We start from the raw sequence: 18705 nt of genomic DNA, 5'->3' as shown, positions 1-18705 counted from the left end.
TTTTTTTTATGTAAAAGTAACAATTCTAATAGAGCACATCTGGAAAGGGAGGGGGATGCATTAGTTGTCTTGTTAGCTTCTGACCCATTCCTTTGCTTGAGGGTGGGGGATGCCATTGGTCTTATCTGCCTAGGCTACTAAAAAAACGTCTACTGGTCTTGCTCCCAGTATCTCCTTATCATTGTTAAGAACATACTGTGAGTTGGAGGTTTATGCAACATATTTGTATATGGGGCTGACTTGACATTACAATTGATTGCTATCTGAACTTGGTGACTTATTTATGTATTGACGGAGGTTCTGGTTTTGTATTCATGCACTGTTGATGATTTTGATGCAGAATTCGAGTACTGATGGGGGTTCTGGCGATGTATTCATGAATTGAGGAATTAATGGTGCTTCTGGTGATGTATTTATGTACAGATAGTGCTTCTGGTTCTGTATTCAAGTGCTTACGTTGCTTCTACTTCTGTATTCATATACTGATGGCTCTTTTGGTTCTGTATTCATATTCTGCTTGTGTTTGTTGTGATGTATTCATGTACTAATTACATTTCTGGTGATATATTTCTGTACTAATGGTGGTTCTGATGCTGTATTCCTGAACAGTTATTAACTCTGATCCTGCACGAATGTAGCAATCTATAATTTGTCAGATTATTAATATAGCCATGTATTATGGAAATAAAAACAACCTGTGTGTGTGAACTTGTCCTTAAACCAAACTTAGGACTGAGCAATCAAGCCTGCAGGTACCGGGTGCTCACAAAATAAGATGCAAACATGTACAAATGCTTCTCACTAAATTAGAATATCATCAAAAAGTTAATTTATTTCAGTTCTTCAATACAAAAAGTGAAACTCATATATGGAGTGATCACAAACAGAGTGATCTATTTCAAGTGTTTATTCCTGTTAATGTTGAGGATTATGGTTTACAGCTAATGAAAATCCAAAAGTCTTTATCTCAGTAAATTAGAATAAATAAAAAAAAACACCTGCAAAGGCTTCCTAAGCGTTTAAAAACGTCCCTTAGTCTATTTCAGTAGGCTCAACAATCATGGAGAAGACTGCTGACTTGACAGATGTCCAGAATGTAGTCATTGATACACTCCACATGGAGCGTAAGCCACAAAAGGTCATTGCTAAAGAAGTTGGCTGTTAACAGAGTGCTGCATCCAAGCATATTAATGGAAAGTTGAGTGGAAAGGAAAATGTGTGGTAGAAAAAGGTGCTCAAGCAACCGGGATAACCGCAGCCTTGAATGGATTGTTAAAAAAAGGCCATTCAAAAATTTAGGGGAGATTCACAAGGAGTAGACTGCTGCTGGAGTCATCGCTTCAAGAGCCACCACACACAAATGTATCCAGGACATGGGCTGCAAGTGTCGCATTCCTTGTGTCAAGCCACTCAAGACCAACAGACAAGGCCAGAAGTGTCTTACCTGGGGCAAGGAGACAAAAACCTGGATTGTTGCTCAGTGGTCCAAGGTGTTGCTTTCATATGAAAGTAAATTTTGCATTTCATGTGGAAATCAAGGTCCCTGTCAGGATTCAAACTCAGCAGCTCCTGTGCACCAGATGGCAACTCTTCCCTCTGAGCTATTCAGTTTGCTGGACAGTTCCATGCTAATCCAAATACTTTCACCTATGTTGTTGCTGATGGTCTCCACTCTGAGTTCCTGTTGGTCACCACCCTGAGTTCCTGATTGGCTCATCCTGATTGCACACCCTTTTTTTAAACCTGGCCTTGCTCGCTTTCCTTGCGTGATTATTGAGCTACAAGCCTCTAGTCAAGCGTCCTTCCACCTGCTGCTTCTTCAAATGACATTGCTGTTCTTGATATCGACCTCTGGCTTCCCTGACTACGATTCCTGCTTATTCCTTCAAATGACATTGCTGCTCCTGTTATCAACCTCTGGCTATCTCTGACTATGCTTCCTGCCGATGCGGCCCCTAGTGGTTACAATGTCACTACTCCAATCCAGGTCAATCCATAACAGTCCCAGAGTCTTGAGGAAGATTGAAGAGGCACACAATCCAAGCTGCTTGAGGTCTAGTGTGAAGTTTCCACAATCAGTGATGGTTTGGGGAGCCATGTCATCTGCTGGTGTAGGTCCACTGTGTTTTATCAAGACCAAAGTCAGTGCAGCCATCTACCAGGAAATTTTAGAGCACTGCATGCTTCCCTCTGCTGACAAGCTTTTTGGCGATGGAAATTTCATTCTCCAGCACGACTTGTCACCTGTCCACATTGCCAAAAGTACTAATACCTGGTTTAAAAACAACAGTATCAATGTTCTTGATTGGCCAAGCACATTAATACTGTTGTTTTTAAACCAGGTATTGGTACTTTTGGCAATGTGGACAGGTGACAAGTTCTGCTGGAGAATCTATGGGGTATTGTCAAGAGGAAGATGAGAGAGACCAGACCCAACAATGCAGACGAGCTGAAGGCTGCTATCAAAGCAACCTGGGCTTTCTTAACACCTCAGCAGTGCCACATGCTGATCGCCTCCATGCTAAGCCGCATTGATGCAATAATTGATGCAAAAAGAGCCCCAACCAAGCATTGAGTGCAATTACTGAACATACATTTCAGTAGGCCAACATTTTGAATTTAAAAATCATTTTTCAAGCTGGTGTTATAAAGTATTCTATTTTACTGAGATAATGACTTTTGGGTTTTCATTGGCTGTAAGCCATAATCATCAACATTAACAGAAATAAACACTTGAAATAGATGACTCTATGATAATAACTCTATATAATATGAGTTTCACTTTTTATATTGACGAACTGAAATAAATTAACTTTTTGATGATATTCTAATTTTGTGAGAAGCACTTGTATATGGGAAGAAAAAGTAGTGGCACTCACCGATCCTATAAAAGCCGATGTCTTTATTCTGAAAAACATGTTTAAAACTGGCTGCAGAGAGGGAAGAAGCACATGTGTTTGGCAACCAGTAGAATCACTGGAAAACGTGGAGCGATCGTCATTCCGCACATGTGCTTCTTCCCTCTCTGCAGCCAGTTTTAAACATGTTTTTCTGAATAAAGACATTAGACCAGTGAGTTCCACTACTTTTTCTTCCTATACACGTACATAGCCATGTATTACAGTATATTAAGTATTGTGCCATCTGACAACTTAGGGATTTCTACATCTACTGTATATTTATGTTAGGATCAGTAATTATAAATTAGGCACTGTAGCATAGCAATTCCTAACATGTGTAATATGCTCACTGTCCATTTTCATTGTGCTTGTTGATTTCAGTGGTAATCGGAAAGTCTGTCTTCACTGAATACAGATTTTACTTCAGAATTGAGAATTTTGACATTTATTTATTTATTATTATACATTTTTATAGCGCCATTTATTCCATGGCGCTTTACATGTGAAAAGGGGGCAAATATAGACAAATACATTAAATATGAGCAAAAAAACAAGGTACACGGGTACATAAGGAGGGAGGACCCTGCCCGCGAGGGCTCACAGTCTGCAGGGGATGGGTGATGATACACTCGGAGAGGGTAGAGCTGATTGACTGATCAATTCTGGCAGAGAAAGAAGCAAATTTCTATAAGATATATTACAAAGTTGCTTATTTTCATGTTTACTATTGATAAAAATTAAAACGATGATTAATCTTTAACAGTCCTGTTCAAACGAAACAACCTCTTCTCAAAAAATAAGTTGTTCTGGTTGGTCATCAGCTTATTAGCAGGCAGTGCTAAAAGATTGTTTTAGCATACAGTGATTATGTTTAATATATTTTAGAAAATGATATACATTACTAAACATTTTTTTTTACCTGGCAACATGTGGATTCTGTTTGCATAGAAGCAATATCTGTTCTGTGTTAATTAAAATAGCCCAGCAAGGGAAACAGCAGAGAAGTAGAATGAGAATCCCTCTCTGAAGTATTGTTCCGACACGTTTTAGGTTTTTACTACCGTATGTCTGTAAAAATAAACAGAATAAGGTTTAGTGTTAGTTCCCATGAAAGGGGAAGTCTAATGAAAATGCGAAAACATAAAAAGGATGCCAGCTCACCTGTTGGGGTTCAGTGTGTAGGAGCACGGAAGATTCATCCTGACTAGTGATTAGCGAATGTGCTAAGATAACCTCTTATCCAAGCATCTGGGAGGGCTCATATTTTATGCTCCAGTCCCCGCAGCTGCATGATTTACGGCTGTTAGACAGATTGAACACATGTGGGGATTCCCTAACATACAGGCAATCTCCACATGTGTTCAAGCTGTTTAACAGCCGCAAATCATGCAGCTGCGGGGACTGGAGCATAATATACGAGCACTCCCAGATGCTCGGATAAGATGTTATCCGAGCTCGTTCGCTCATCACTTGTCCTGGCCAGACGTGAAGTATGGGGAAAAAATGGTAGGTATCCAGCTCCAATTAAAAGAAATTCATTTATTTGGTGACTTAGGTTAAAATAATCTTTGCATGAGAAGGAGGCTCATGCTTGTCTGTCATATGCATGATCCTCCTGGTCATGGAAAGATTATTTTAAACCAAGTAACCAAATAAATAATTTTTTAATTGCAGCTGGATATCTACCTTTTTTCTCGCAGCCTAATGAAGAAAAGGCCAGTTTATTTGCCCTATTAGCTTTATTACTAGGCTAGCGGACTACAGATATATTATATAGGGGAAGCATTCATTTTCTTGCCTGCTATATCTTATTATAAATGCCTGGCTGTTTCTGGCTGTCCCCTTCAAAATCATCAGCTTACCATGGGTGTCAGAAGTATGATCTGAGGTGAACAAGTTATCTTTGGAGTGGCCACATTTTGTAAGAAGTTTTCTTAGAATAGACAACCCCTTTAAGATTTACTTCAAATTGAAAAGTAGAATTTTCAGTCTTGTCGCCACTTTATTCCCTATTAGAGTAAAGGACGTTATTTTTTGGCATCTCCATCCAAATGTTAAAATACAAAACGTTATTGGGTAAACATTAACCCCTTTACCCCCGAGGGTGGTTTGCACGTTATTGACTGGGCCAATTTTTACAATTCTAACCACTCTCCCTTTATGAGGTAATAACTTTCGTTTGGAACACTTCAATGGATCCCGGTGATTCTGAGATTTGTGACATGTTGTACTTCATGATAGTGGTAAAATTTCTTTGATATGACTTGCCTTTATTTGTGAGAAAAAGGAAATTTGGTGAAAATTTCACAATTTTCCAACTTTGAATTTTCATGCCCTTAAATCCATGAGATATGTCACACAAAATACTTAAGTAACATTTCCCACAAGTCTATTTTACATCAGCACAATTTTGGAACCCACATTTTTTTTTGTTAGGACATTAAAATGGTTAAACGTTGACCAGCGATTTCTCATTTTTACAACAGCATTTTTTTTTTTTTTGGGACCACATCACATTTGAAGTCACTTTGAAGAGTCTATATGATAGAAGATGTCCAAAAGTGACACCATTCTAAAAACTGCACCCCTCTAGGTGCTCAAAAGCACATTCAACAAGTTTATGAACAGGTGCTTCACAGGAATTTATGGAATGTGGAAAAAAAATGAATATCTAATTTTTTTCCCCAAAAAATGTACTTGAGATCCAAAATTTTTTATTTTGACAAGGGTGACAGGAAAAAATGGACCCCAAAATTTGTTGAGTAATTTCTCCTGAGCATGCCGATACCCCATATGAGGGAAAAAACACTGTTTGGGAGCACGGTAGAGCTCAGGAGGGAAGAAGTGCCATTTGACTTTTTCCAGTCAAAATTTGCTGGAACAATTGACGGACGCCATGTCGTGTTTGGTGAGCCTCTGATGTGCTTAAACAGTGAAAGTTCCCCACAAGTGACACCATTTTGGAAACCAGACCCCTCAGGGATATGATCTAGATGTGTGTTGAGCACATTGAACCCTCAGGTGCTTCACAGAAGTTTATAAGGTTGAGCTGTAAAAATAAAAAATATAAAATTTTCCCCACAAATATGTTTTTAGCACAAAATATGGCATTTTCATGAGGTTAACAAAAGAAATTGCACCATGCAATTTCTCCTGAGTGTGCCGATATGTGGGGGAATAATACTTTTGAGGCACAGTGCAAAGCTCAGAAAGGAAGAGGCGCCATATTGGAGTTCAGATTTTGCTGGAATGATTTGAGGGTACCATGTCACATTGGCAGAGCCCGTGAGCTGCTAGAACAACAAAAAAAACCCTATATGTGAACTCATTTTACAGACTACACTCCCTATTTCATCTAGTGGTGCAGTGATCATAGTGACACCACATGTGCCTCACAGAGTTTTATACCACTGAGCGGTGAAGAGAGAATGAATTAAATTTTTACCACTAAAATGTAGTTTTAGCCCCAAGTTTTTAATTTTTCTAATGGGTAATAGGAATTGTTTTTACAACAAACTGAGGTCCATTTTTTCCTCAGTGCGCCAATATCCTACATATAATCGGGAAATATTTTTCAGGCACAGTGCAAAGCTCTGAAGGAGAGGAGCACCAGATTTTACTGTTATGGTTTGAAGGTGCCATGACCCACTGGGAGAGCCCTTGAGGTGCCAGAACAGCAGAACCCTCCATAAGTGACCCCATTTTACAGACTAAACCTCTCAATGAATTCATCTAGGGTGCAGTGATCATATTTACACCATGGGTGTGTCACAGAATTTTAAACCATTGGGCAGTGAAGACAAAATAACTATATTTTTACCACCAAAATTTTGTTTGAGCCCCAGATTTTACATTTTCACACAAGAAGTGGGTTAAAATGGCACCAAAATTTGCCAATTCACAATTTCTAGTGAATGTAGCAATACGCCATATGAGGCTGTACATTAATACTTAGTCATACGGAGAGACTCGGGAGGAACGGAGTGCTATTTGCCTCCTGGAGTGCAGCTTTTCCTAGAACAGTTTGCGGACTCCATATACAAGAGCCCCTAATTGCTAGAAGAGCAGAATCCCCCCACAAGTGACCCCATTTGGAAAACTGTACCAAACAGCTGTAGTCACCAGTACGTTGCAGTCACCAGTACGTTATGCCCAACGCATGCTTCTGGAGGCATGTACCCGTAAGTTAGGCGGGCTCTCATAGCTTCAGAAATGCCAAACGTGGACACAATATGTGGTTTAGGTACACTGTTGGGCTCAGAAGGGAGGGGGGCATTTGGATTTGGGAGCAGAGAATTTACTTAATTTCTTTTGGTTGGTTGAGGAGCCATTTCGCTTTTGCAGAGTCTTTGTGCAACCAGTAACACGGGAGCACCGTAGAACGTTTGGGATCACATTTATCTGGCCCTCTATGCTGACCATTTACTTTGGGGTGTCCATCTAAATCTCTGAGTAACGTGATTCAGATGACACCCCTGAGGGAGACATTCACTATATTGAGGCAGCAGAGTTACTCTGAACTCCATCTGGCCTCTGTTCAGTGGTGTCCTTCTTTTCAGAAGTGACCAAAACTGTGGTCGACGACACTTTTATGTAATCCTAAAAAAGATGGACACTGCCGGATCACAGGTCAGACAGCGTCGACAGTGCCTCCATCTGCCTCATAGGGAATCTTCAGCCAGAACTTCCATCTAAATCACGCATTTCAGAGATTTACACGAAAACCCTGGTGTAAGCACTCAGCGCAAAGCGCAGGATAAATGTGCGCAGAGTCTTACTGCGATCTTTGGGAGGAAGAATGAAAAAATCAAAAACATGTGAAGAATTGGTTTTATTTTTTACACCGTTCCTAGTGCGGTATAAGTAATTAGGCGACTTTAATCTTCCAGTCAGTACGATTACAGATTTATATCAGGTTTTTATGCTTGGCTGCTGTCTCACACTAAAAGATTCTTTTTATTGCAAAAAAATATTTTTTGCATCACCACATTTTGAGATATAATTTTTACATATTTTGGCCCACAGTCACGTGAGGTCTTGATTTTTGCGTGACGAGTTGATGTTTTTATTTGTACCATTTTTGGGCACATGACATTTTTTAATCTATTTCTATTCCAATTTTTGGGAGGCAGAATGAACAAAAAAACAGCAATTTGTTTTGAGGGGGGTTGATGCTGTTCCCTGTGTGGTAAAATTGATAAGGCAGTTTTATTCTTCAGGTCAATACGATTACAGCAATAAGTCATTTAGATTTTTTTTTTTATGTTTTGGCACTTTTACCCCAAAAAAACTTTTTTATAGAAAAAATAATTATTTTTGCATCGCTTTATTCTGAGAGCTATACATTTTACATTTTGCTGATGGAGCTGTATGGTGGCTTTTTTTTTGCGGGACAAGATGACATTTTCAGCAGTACCATGTTTATTTATATCCATCTTTTAAATCGCATTTTATTGCACTTTATTTTTGGCGGTATGATGATAAAGCATTGTTTTTGCCTTGTTTTAAATTTTTTTTTAATGATATTCACTAAAGGGATTAAGTAGTGGGACAGTTTTATAGGTTTGGTAGTTGCGAACGTGGGGATACCAAATATGTGTACTTTTTATTATTTATATTTTTTTCAAATATTTATTTTGAGATACAATATCTTATTTTTTTATGATTTTTTTTTAATTTTTTTTATATATTTTTACAATTAATCAATTATTTAAAAAAAAAAAAAAATTCTAACATTTTTACTTGGTCCCACTATGGGACTATCATTTTTGTAGGCTGATCGCTTCTACAACATGGGTATGCAGCTCCATCCACAGGCTGTACAAACTGTCAGCTCTGCACTGACAGAGAAGCTTGCTTATCATGCACTGGGCATGATAAGCAAGTGTCTTTGGTCACCATAGCAACGATCGGGACCCCACATCATGCCGCGGTGTCTCTGATCCAAAGGCATAGGGGCTGTCAGCCCTCTGCCTGCTCCCGGAATGCTGCGATTGTGTTCGATCACAGTATTTCGAGGGTTAAAGTGTTGGGAGCAATCTGTGACCGCTCATGGTACTTACTGCCAGGTGTCAGCTGTCAGAATCAGATGACAACCTGTGGCGATCACCCGCACACCCCCTGTGTGTGCGGTCGATCGCTCAGACATAATAATTCATCCCTAGTCCAACAGGCAGTATTATTACGTCTGATGTTAGAAAGGGGTTAAAATTACATTAATAAAAATGCAACCTGACATGTTTCTGGTGCACACAGGTGCCCTTAGTCATAGAATGTCATAATGAATCAACATACATCAAATGTAACCCCTTTCTGCCATCGGACGTACTATTCCATCCATGTGACCTGCACCCTAATTCCCATTGATGGAATAGTACGTCAAATGCGATCAGCCGCGCTCACGGCTGATTATCACAACTGACACCCGGTACTAAGTGCCAGGAGTGGTCATGGACCGCTCCCAGCGCTTTAACCCCCGGAACACTGCAATCAAGCAAGATTGCAGTATTCTGGTGGCATAGAGAAGCATCCCGCAGGGAGGGGGGCTCCCTGCGTGCTTCCCTGAGACCCTCAGAACAATGCGATGTGATCGCGTTGTTCCAAGGGTCTCCTTCCTGCAGGCCCCCAGATCCAAGATGGCCACAGGGTCCTTCTGGGTCTTGCAGGAAGGTGGCTTCTCAGTGCCTACTAAGAGCAGCGTCCTACACTGAAAAGCCTCCTACACTGCCAGTCAGAGCGCTGATCTGACAAAGTGCTGTGCAAAGTGTCAGATCAGCGATCTGACTTTATTCAGTGATGTCCCACCCTGGGACAATGTGAAAAAGGAAAAAAAATATTATACTGTGCAAAAATATATTTTTTAAAATTTCTAAAAAAAATAAAAATAAATATTGTTCCAATAAATACATTTCTTTATGTAAATAATAAAAACAATAAGGCTATGTGCACACATTTCAAAGCACACATTTTCTTTGAGATCTGTAGCATTGCTTGGAAAACTGATTGACAGGTTGGTCACACTTGTCAAACATAGTGTTTGACAAGTGTGACCAACTTTTCACTATTGATGCTGCCTATGCAGCATCAATAGTAAAAAGATCTAATTTTAAAAATAAAAAATACCTTCCGGCGTCCCCCCGCAGTGTTCCCGCTAGTGCTATTACAGGACGTGGCGACCCATAAAGGTATATATTGAGTATCCCCCATTCTATGGACATTGCACTTTTGGTTGTATGGCATATCTTGCTGTGTCATTGAATGCTAATTGTGGCGTTGCACATTGCACATTTGCACTTTGCACTGTTATGAGTAATTTTATCTTGGATTTTGATACACCTTTTATGAGCTATTTGAATGCACACTTTTTTGTCCATATATTGCACACTATTTTACCTTTACACTTGAGGGAATTACTCCTATATATAAATTGGGTCGGCCATTACTATTTAATTTGTTGAACAACTACTGTATATGTGTTGCTCCTTAGTCCTGTTGTGCGCACAAATGTTTTGTTTTAATTTTTGCCAATAATATTAAATAAAGGCATTTTATATCTATTACCTGCTTGGTGCTTCTCTGGCTATCCATATATTGGTGGGGTTTGTTTCAGTCTGTGTGCCTGGCCTATTCATCACAGAAGCTGGATCCACCTGCTTCACTGAAGGCACATTCTACTCGTGCGATGGCAACATCATGGGCAGAGAGGGGGAATGCTTCATCAGAGCAGATATGTAGAGCCGCCACCTGGTCGTCTATCCACACGTTTACCAGACATTACAGGCTAAATTTCAATAGGGATTTAACATTTGGCAGATGAGTTCTGCAGGCTGTGATCCCTCCCTAGAGAAATTAGCAGTATTAGGGTATTTAACCTCTTTGTGTTCCTGTCCCCTATTAGGGCGGGGAAGACAACCTCTGAAGTGGCTGTCGTGGAAGGTTCCTAGAAACCGAATTTCCGGTAAGAATAAATCTATTTTTTTTATATAAAATAGTTTTCATTGTATAAAAGCGCCATAACATAAAAAAATAAATGAGGTATAATCATACTGACCCAAAGAATAAAACTGCCTTATTAATTTTACCACACGCGGAATGGCATAAACGCCCCACCCAAAATAAAATTCATAAATTGCTGGATATTTTCCTTTCTGTCTCTTAAAAATCATAATAAAAAGCGATCAAAAAATGCCATATGCCCGAACATGGTATTAATGAAAACATCAACTAGTCCCACAAAAAACAAGACCTCACATGACTATGTGGGCCAAAATATGGAAAAATTATATCTCTCAAAATGTGATGCAAAAACTATTTTTTGCAATAAAAAGCATCTTTTAGCATGTGACAGCTGCCAAACATAAAAACCCGATATAAAAACCCACTATAAATAGTAAATCAAATCACCCTTCATCACCCCCTTAGTTATAGCTCTCAAAATGTGGAGACGCAAAAACTATTTTTTGCAGTAAAAAGCGTCTTTTAGTGTGTGACAGCTGCCAATCATAAAAAATCCACTAAAAAACCCGCTATAAATAGTAAATCAAACCCCCTTCATCACCCCCTTCGTTAGGGAAAAATAATAAAATAAAAAAAAAGTATTTATTTCCATTTTCCCATTAGGGTTAGGGTTGGGGCTAAAGTTAGGGTTGGGGTTTGGGCTAAAGTTAGAGTTAGGATTGGGGCTCAAGTTAGGGTTAAGGTAGTGGCTAAAGTTAGGGTTAGGATTTGGATTAGTATAAGGGTATGTGCACACGCTGCGGATTTTGCTGCCGAACCGCAGTGTTTCTGCAGCTGCGGGTCCGCAGCGGTTTCCCATGAGTTTACAGTACAATGTAAACCTATGGGAAATGAAATCTGCAGTGCACATGCTGCGGAAAAAAACACGCGGAAACGCAGCGGTTTATTTTCCGCAGCATGTCAATTGTTTGTGCGGATTCCGCTGCGGGTTTCCACCTGCTCCAATAGAAATGTGCAGGTGAAAACCCGCAGAGGAAACCACACTAGAAACCGCGATAAATCCGCAGTAAAAACCGCAGCAGTTTTGCACTGCGGATTTATCAAATCCGCTGCGGAAAATTCCGCAGCGGAATCCGCAACGTGGGCACATGGCCTTAGGGTTGGGATTAGGGTTAGGGTTGGGATTAGGGTTAGGGTTTGGATTAGGGTTAGGAGTGAGTTGGGTTAGGGTTTGAGTTAGAATTGGGGGGCTTCCACTGTTTAGGCACATCAAGGGCTCTTCAAATGTGACATGGAGTCCGATCTCAATTCCAGCCAATTCTACGTTGAAAAAGTCAAACAGTGCTCCTTCACTTCCGAACTCTGCTGTGGGCTCAAACAGTGATTTACCCCCACATATAGGGTATTGGCTTACTCGGGACAAATTGGACAACAACTTTTGGGGTCCAATTTCTCCTGTTACCTTTGTGAAAATAAAAAATTGGGAGCGAAAATATCATTTTTGTGAAAAAATATGATTTTTTTATTTTTACGGCTCTACGTTATAAACTTCTGTGAAGCACTTGGGGGTTCATAGTGTTCATCACACATCTAGATAAGTTCCTTAGAGGTCTAGTTTCCAAAATAGTGTCACTTGTGGAGGGTTTCCACTGTTTAGGCACATCAGGGGCTCGCCAAACGCGACATGGCATCCGATCTCAATTCCAGCCAATTTTAGTTTGAAAAAGTCAAATGGTGCTCCTTTCCTTCCGAGCTCTGCCATGCACCCAAACATTAGTTACCATACTCAGCATACTCAGGACAAATTGCACAACAACTTTTGGGGTCCAATTTCTCCTGTTACCCTTGAGAAAATAAAAAAAAATTGGATCTGAAGTGCATTTTTTGTGAAAAAAAGTTAAATGTTCATTTTTTTTAAACATTCCAAAAATTGCTGTGAAGCTCGTGAAGGGTTAATAAACTTCTTGAATGTGGTTTTGAGCACCTTGAGGGGTACAGTTTTTTAGAATGGTGTCACTTTTGGGTATTTTCTATCATATAGACCCCTCAAAGTTACTTCAAATGTAATGTGATCCCTAAAAAAAAAAATGTTGTAAAAATGACAAATCGCTGGTCAATTTTAACCCTTATAACTCCCTTACAAAACAAAATTTGGGTTGCAAAAGTGTGCTGATGTAAAGGAGACATGTGGGAAATGTTACTTATTAAGTATTTTGTGTGACATATCTGTGTGATTTAAGGGCATGAAAATTCAAAGTTGGTAAATTGCCAAATGTTCAATTGTTTTCCAAATTTCCGTATTTTCCACAAATAAACGCAAGTCAAATCAAAGAAGTTTTACCACTGTCATGAAGTACAATACTTCACAAGAAAATAATGTCAGAATCACTGGGATCCGTTGAAGCGTTCCAAAGTTATAACCTCATAAAGGGACAGTGGTTAGAATTGTAAATATTGGCCCGGTCATTAACGTGCAAACCTCCCTTGGGGGTAAAGGGGTTAAATATACAGGGAACCAATTACCAATGAGGATTTACTAATTACATTACAAAGGCAAAAGCTGTGTTCATTCGATGAGATACAATTAGCATTAAAATAAAAAAAATCATATGTAAAGGCAATGTAATTAATAAATGTAGAAGAGATATTTTTTCTAATTCATCCTATGGGACTGTTTTGTGTTAAGTTGTAGAATCCAAAAGGCTTCCTGTAAGGCAAGGTGCTTCTGCCAATTACCTCCCCCCACACGGCACTCTTCTAATGCCGTAAAAGGTGAAATGTGACATGTCGTCTTTATGAATTGTAGCGAAGTGTTACACTGCCCCAGAATAAGTACTGTTGTTGTTATTAATGTTTGCAATATGCTCAGCGATTCTCTTTTATAATTTCCTTGTGCAGCTTATATAGTGAGTGATTTGAATCACAATTTATGAAGGAATCAATGTTATGATTAATGCCTTGGGGCAAAGTAATGAATTGTATTTTATTTGCAGCACAAGTACAAACATTGCATCTGATGCCTGGGCATTTATAGAAACCTTTTACTGGGAACCATGAAGAAGATGATTGCGGTTGTTGCACCATACTGGGTGATAGTAAGTGAGCGACCTCTCCTGGGCGCACATTTACAACCCCCATTTATGATTTTGTTCAAAACATTGTCCTGATTAACAACAGGTATTTTAGTATCTTAAGGTCATTAAATTGAGAACTGTAAGGCTGCCGTCACACATGCGAGTTTTACGGACGTAAGAGCGCAGAAACTACGTCCGTAAAACTCGCATAACATACGGCACAATGATTCTCAATGGGTCTAGTCCTATCAGCCGTATATTACGGATCCGTAATATACGGCGTTCTACGGCCGTAGTAAATCGCAGCATGCTGCTTTTGTCAGCATATTGCGCAAAAAAATCGCCAATGAAAGTCTATGGGGGAGAGAAAAATACGGATTCCACACGGACCAGCAGTGTGACTTGCGAGAAATACGCAGCGGTGTTAGTGAAAAGTCGGTAATTCAATTGCCGGCTTTTCATTTCTCCTGCACAAACCCGACAGGATATGAGACATGGTTTACATACAGTAAACCATCTTATATCCCATTTTTTTTGCATATTCCACGCTACTAATGTTAGTAGTGTGTATGTGCAAAATTTCAGCGCTGTAGCTGCTAAAATAAAGGGTTAAATGGCGGAAAAAATTGGCGTGGGCTCCCGCGCAATTTTCTCCGCCAGAGTGGTAAAGCCAGTGACTGACGGCAGATATTAATAGCCAGGAGAGGGTCCATGGTTATTGGCCCCCCCGTGGCTAAAAACATCTGCCCCCAGCCACCCCAGAAAAGGCACATCTGGAAGATGCGCCTATTCTGGCACTTGGCCACTCTCTTCCCACTCCCTGTAGCGGTGGGATATGGGTTAATGAAGGGTTAATGCCACCTTGCTATTGTAAGGTGACATTAAGCCAGATTAATAATGGAGAGGCGTCAATTATGACACCTATCCATTATTAATCCATTTGTCTGAAAGGGTTAAAAAACACACACACACGATTTAAAAGTATTTTAATGAAAGAAACAAACAGGTTGTTTTAGTATTTTATTGTTCTCTCAATCCATCAGGAAACCCTCGCTTGGCAAAATATTAAACACACAATATACATACCTTCTGATGTCCTATCACGTCCCACGAGGTAATCCATCTGAAGGGGTTAACTAATATTACAGGCATGAGCTGCGCTAAACCACTCGCTCGTGCCTGTAATCCCCGGGTGCTGAAAGGAAAGCAGAGTGATCTATACTTACATTCAGTCGCGGTATTGCGCCCCTGCTGGATGTTCTCATGAACTGCAGCCTGGGAACTTTTTCCCACGCTCCAGGTCATATGAGGACATCCACCAGGGGGCGCATCACCGCGACTGAAGGAAATGTAGGTCAATGACCTACATTTCCTTCATTCGCCGGGGAATTACAAGCACGAGCACAGCTGCATTTGCAGGGCTCCTGCTTGTAAATTATTTTAACCCCTTCAGATGGATTACCTCGTGGGACGTGACGGTTCAACAGAGGGTATGTATCTTGTGCATTTATTGTTTTGCCAAGCGAGGGTCTGCAAATGGATTGAGAGAGCAATAAAATATTAAAACAACCGCTGTGTTTATTTCATTAAAATACTTTTAAATCATGTGTGTGTGTGTTTTTTAACCCTTTCAAACAATTGGATTAATAATGGATAGGTGTCATAATTGACGCCTCTCCATTATTAATCTGGCTTAATGTCACCTTACAATAGCAAGGTGGCATTAACCCTTCATTACACCATATCCCACCGCTACACGGGAATGGGAAGAGAGTGGCCAAGTGCCAGAATAGGCGCATCTTCCAGATGTGCCTTTTCTGGGGTGGCTGGGGGCAGATGTTTTTAGCCACGGGGGGGCCAATAACCATGGACCCTCTCCTGGCTATTAATATCTGCCGTCAGTCACTGGCTTTACCACTCTGGCGGAGAAAATTGCGCGGGAGCCCACGCCAATTTTTTCCGCCATTTAACCCTTTATTTTAGCAGCTACAGCGCCCAAATTTTGCATACACACACTACTAACATTAGTAGTGTGGAATATGCAAAAAAAATGGGGATATGAGATGGTTTACTGTATGTAAACCATTTCTCATATCCTGTCGGGTTTGGGAAGGAGAAATTAAAAGCCGGGAATTGAATTACCGGCTTTTCACAGATATCACGCTGAAGTAAATATAAATACAGAATATATATATATATGTGTCTCAATGATATATATATATATATATATATATATATATATATATATATATATATATATATATATATATATATATACACTGTATATATGTTTTCCCGAACATTTGAGCACATAAGTCCATTAGATGTCGGTTTTGCAAGCCTGCGAGAAAATATCGCAGTACGGATGCCATACGGATTACATATGGAGGATGCCATGCGCAAAATACGCTGATACACCCTGCCTATGGATCACTATTTTGGGAACATTTGTCCGTATTACGGCCGTATTACGGCCGTAAAATACGGACCGTATTGTCTTACGCCAAGTGTGACGCCGGCCTAATGCTGTAGAAAAGGTGACTAAAAAGGAAGTATCAACTGGACTAGCATTATTTCTTTCTTTGTACAATAAATCTTGTCTTGATTTCTTTTCTATATTATTGAAGGCGTGTTTGATGTTGTATCTGTTATAACCTCTATCTAATAGCCTATTTTTTTTTTTATAACTGCGCCTTCTTTGAGAAAAGCATAATTGCTAGAACAGATGAGTCTGGCTTGTCTGAGTTTACCATAAGGAATGACATGGATGATACGATGGGGATGGGAACTAGTGAATAGAATGGTATTACCTGCAGTATCTTTCCTAAACAACGATGTCTCAACTTTAAGTGTGCTCGAATTACCTGATAATGATAGATTGAAAAACGAAACCTAATTAGAATGATCACTGTATGTGAAAGGCGGGATGCAAACACTGGAATTTAAGTATCGTATGAAATTGGGAAGTCCAGTCCAGACAAACAGGAGTTAGGCCACATATCTGCCATACCATTTTAAATGGAAAAAAATGATTATTTAAAAAAAAAAAACAATCCCTCCCACTACAACATAAATACAATAGCTAATGAAGGAAAACAGTTGGAACCCAATGAGCACCCAATGTCTGAAGAAAAAACTTTGAATCAAACATAAAGAAATTGTGACCTAATAAATAATCCAATGCCAAAATGGTATTGTATAGCTTTCTTGGCTAAAGAATGAGGAATGGAAGAATAGAGGTTAGTAGATTCACAAGTAACAAAAGAAAATTGATGTTACCAATGAAGTGTATCTAACACTTTAAGTACAAAAGACGTGTCCTTGAGGAAATCTGGAATTCTAACAACCAGAGGTTGGAATTTTTCAAGTCATTCACTCAATTTCTCATTTAGGGACCCTTTTCCAGAGATGATGGGATGTAGCTGAGGCAGCAATATTCCTTTGTGGGTTTTCGGCAGGCCATGGAAAATAGGTATGATTGGGTGGTCCGGTAATAGCCATCTGTGGATTTTAGTGTTCAAAACCCCACAAAAAACCACCCTCATCTAGGCATTTTGATAATACGTCCTTGAATGAAAAGGTGGGATCCGAAGCAAGTGGTCCATAAGCAGTAATGTCACAAAGAATAGTCCATACAACTTTGCAATAGAATGCTGTGTGTCTAGAACCACTATACAGCCTGCCTTGTCAGATTGGTCTATGGTAAGATTATTATTATTATGCTGTGAATCACTGATGGCTTTAAATTTTGTGCCATTCAAGGTTCTAGACTGACTGAAAGTTTTGGTGAATTCATGCAACAGTTTCAAATCATGTTCCACTAGCGTTTGGAACAGGTCCAACAAAGGTGTTCTTGACTGGAGTGTATAGTTTGCAGATTTTTGGGTATAATCCATATTTCCTTATCATTTCGTATGAAGTTGGAAATAATAAATGTGTCTTCAGTCCAGACAAACAGGAGAGTGTAGCGCCCCCACTGCCGCAGGGCCGAGGGGTACCCGGTACCGGGCCTCTGAGTCTCTGCTCTGGGGTTGTCACGGTGGCTAGACCCGGTCCGTGACCCTGCTGAGGGGCGTACAGTAATAGATGTGGATGATGGTGGTAGTGTAGTGCCGGTCGCAGTCAAATAACGAGGACACCAGGTGTGCAGTCTCTTTACCTCTTTACTGAAGATCTCTGGGTCCTCAGTCCGGAATACGGTTAACCAGGCTGCGCAAGTCCGGCCGGTCCAATGGCACCTCCAGAGTTCCCTTTGCAGGTGGAAATCTGTGCCTTACTGCTAGCGCTGTGTGTTGTGGTCCTCCCCTGCTGTGCTTACGGAAAGTCCCCACAACTGTTGTGTCTGTTTCTCGTGTTCCCTCACAACTCGATTAGATGATGTTCTGCTAATCCGTCCCTCCCGGTGTTATGGTTGGGACGCACCCGTATGACGGGTAGGCTCGGAGCTCTTCCGGGACCCTAGAGTCGCCCCTCTCCACAGGTTGCCCCCTATGTCTTCTTAGGTGATTTAGGTGAGACAGCCCACCTGTGACTGACTGTCCTGCCGTTGGTTTGAAGTATTGCTTGGAGCTAGATATATAAATACTTCCTCGGCGTTCCGGCCGCTGGTTGTTTACGCCTCAGTAGGATGTTGCCTCGATCTTACAGCACGACTCCTACTGGTATTCTCCTTCTTGCTTTGATCTCGTTTCTCACTCAGCACAATAAATCTCGCTTCTTGTCCTTTCTTAGGGCACCGCCGCTATGAAGTGCAGGCGCGGTCCCGTAGCTTTCTC

General features: G+C 40.3%; 1 protein-coding gene across 6 annotated transcripts in view; it reads right to left on the bottom strand.

The window, feature by feature from the left end:
- Positions 1–18705, bottom strand: part of LOC143816127 (multidrug and toxin extrusion protein 2-like) — a 372861-nt gene that overhangs the window by 195692 nt on the left and 158464 nt on the right. For all 6 annotated transcript variants that reach the window (XM_077296137.1, XM_077296136.1, XM_077296138.1 and 3 more), the window contains one exon: positions 3820–3968. In XM_077296137.1, coding sequence (XP_077152252.1) covers positions 3820–3968 — 149 coding nt within the window. The remainder of the gene's footprint in view (positions 1–3819; positions 3969–18705) is intronic.

The sequence above is a fragment of the Ranitomeya variabilis genome, chromosome 3 (assembly GCF_051348905.1).
Source record: "Ranitomeya variabilis isolate aRanVar5 chromosome 3, aRanVar5.hap1, whole genome shotgun sequence".
Classification (NCBI taxonomy): Eukaryota; Metazoa; Chordata; class Amphibia; order Anura; family Dendrobatidae; genus Ranitomeya; species Ranitomeya variabilis.
Note: the sequence above shows the minus strand (reverse complement) of the source record. Positions and strands in the feature narration are given on the sequence as shown.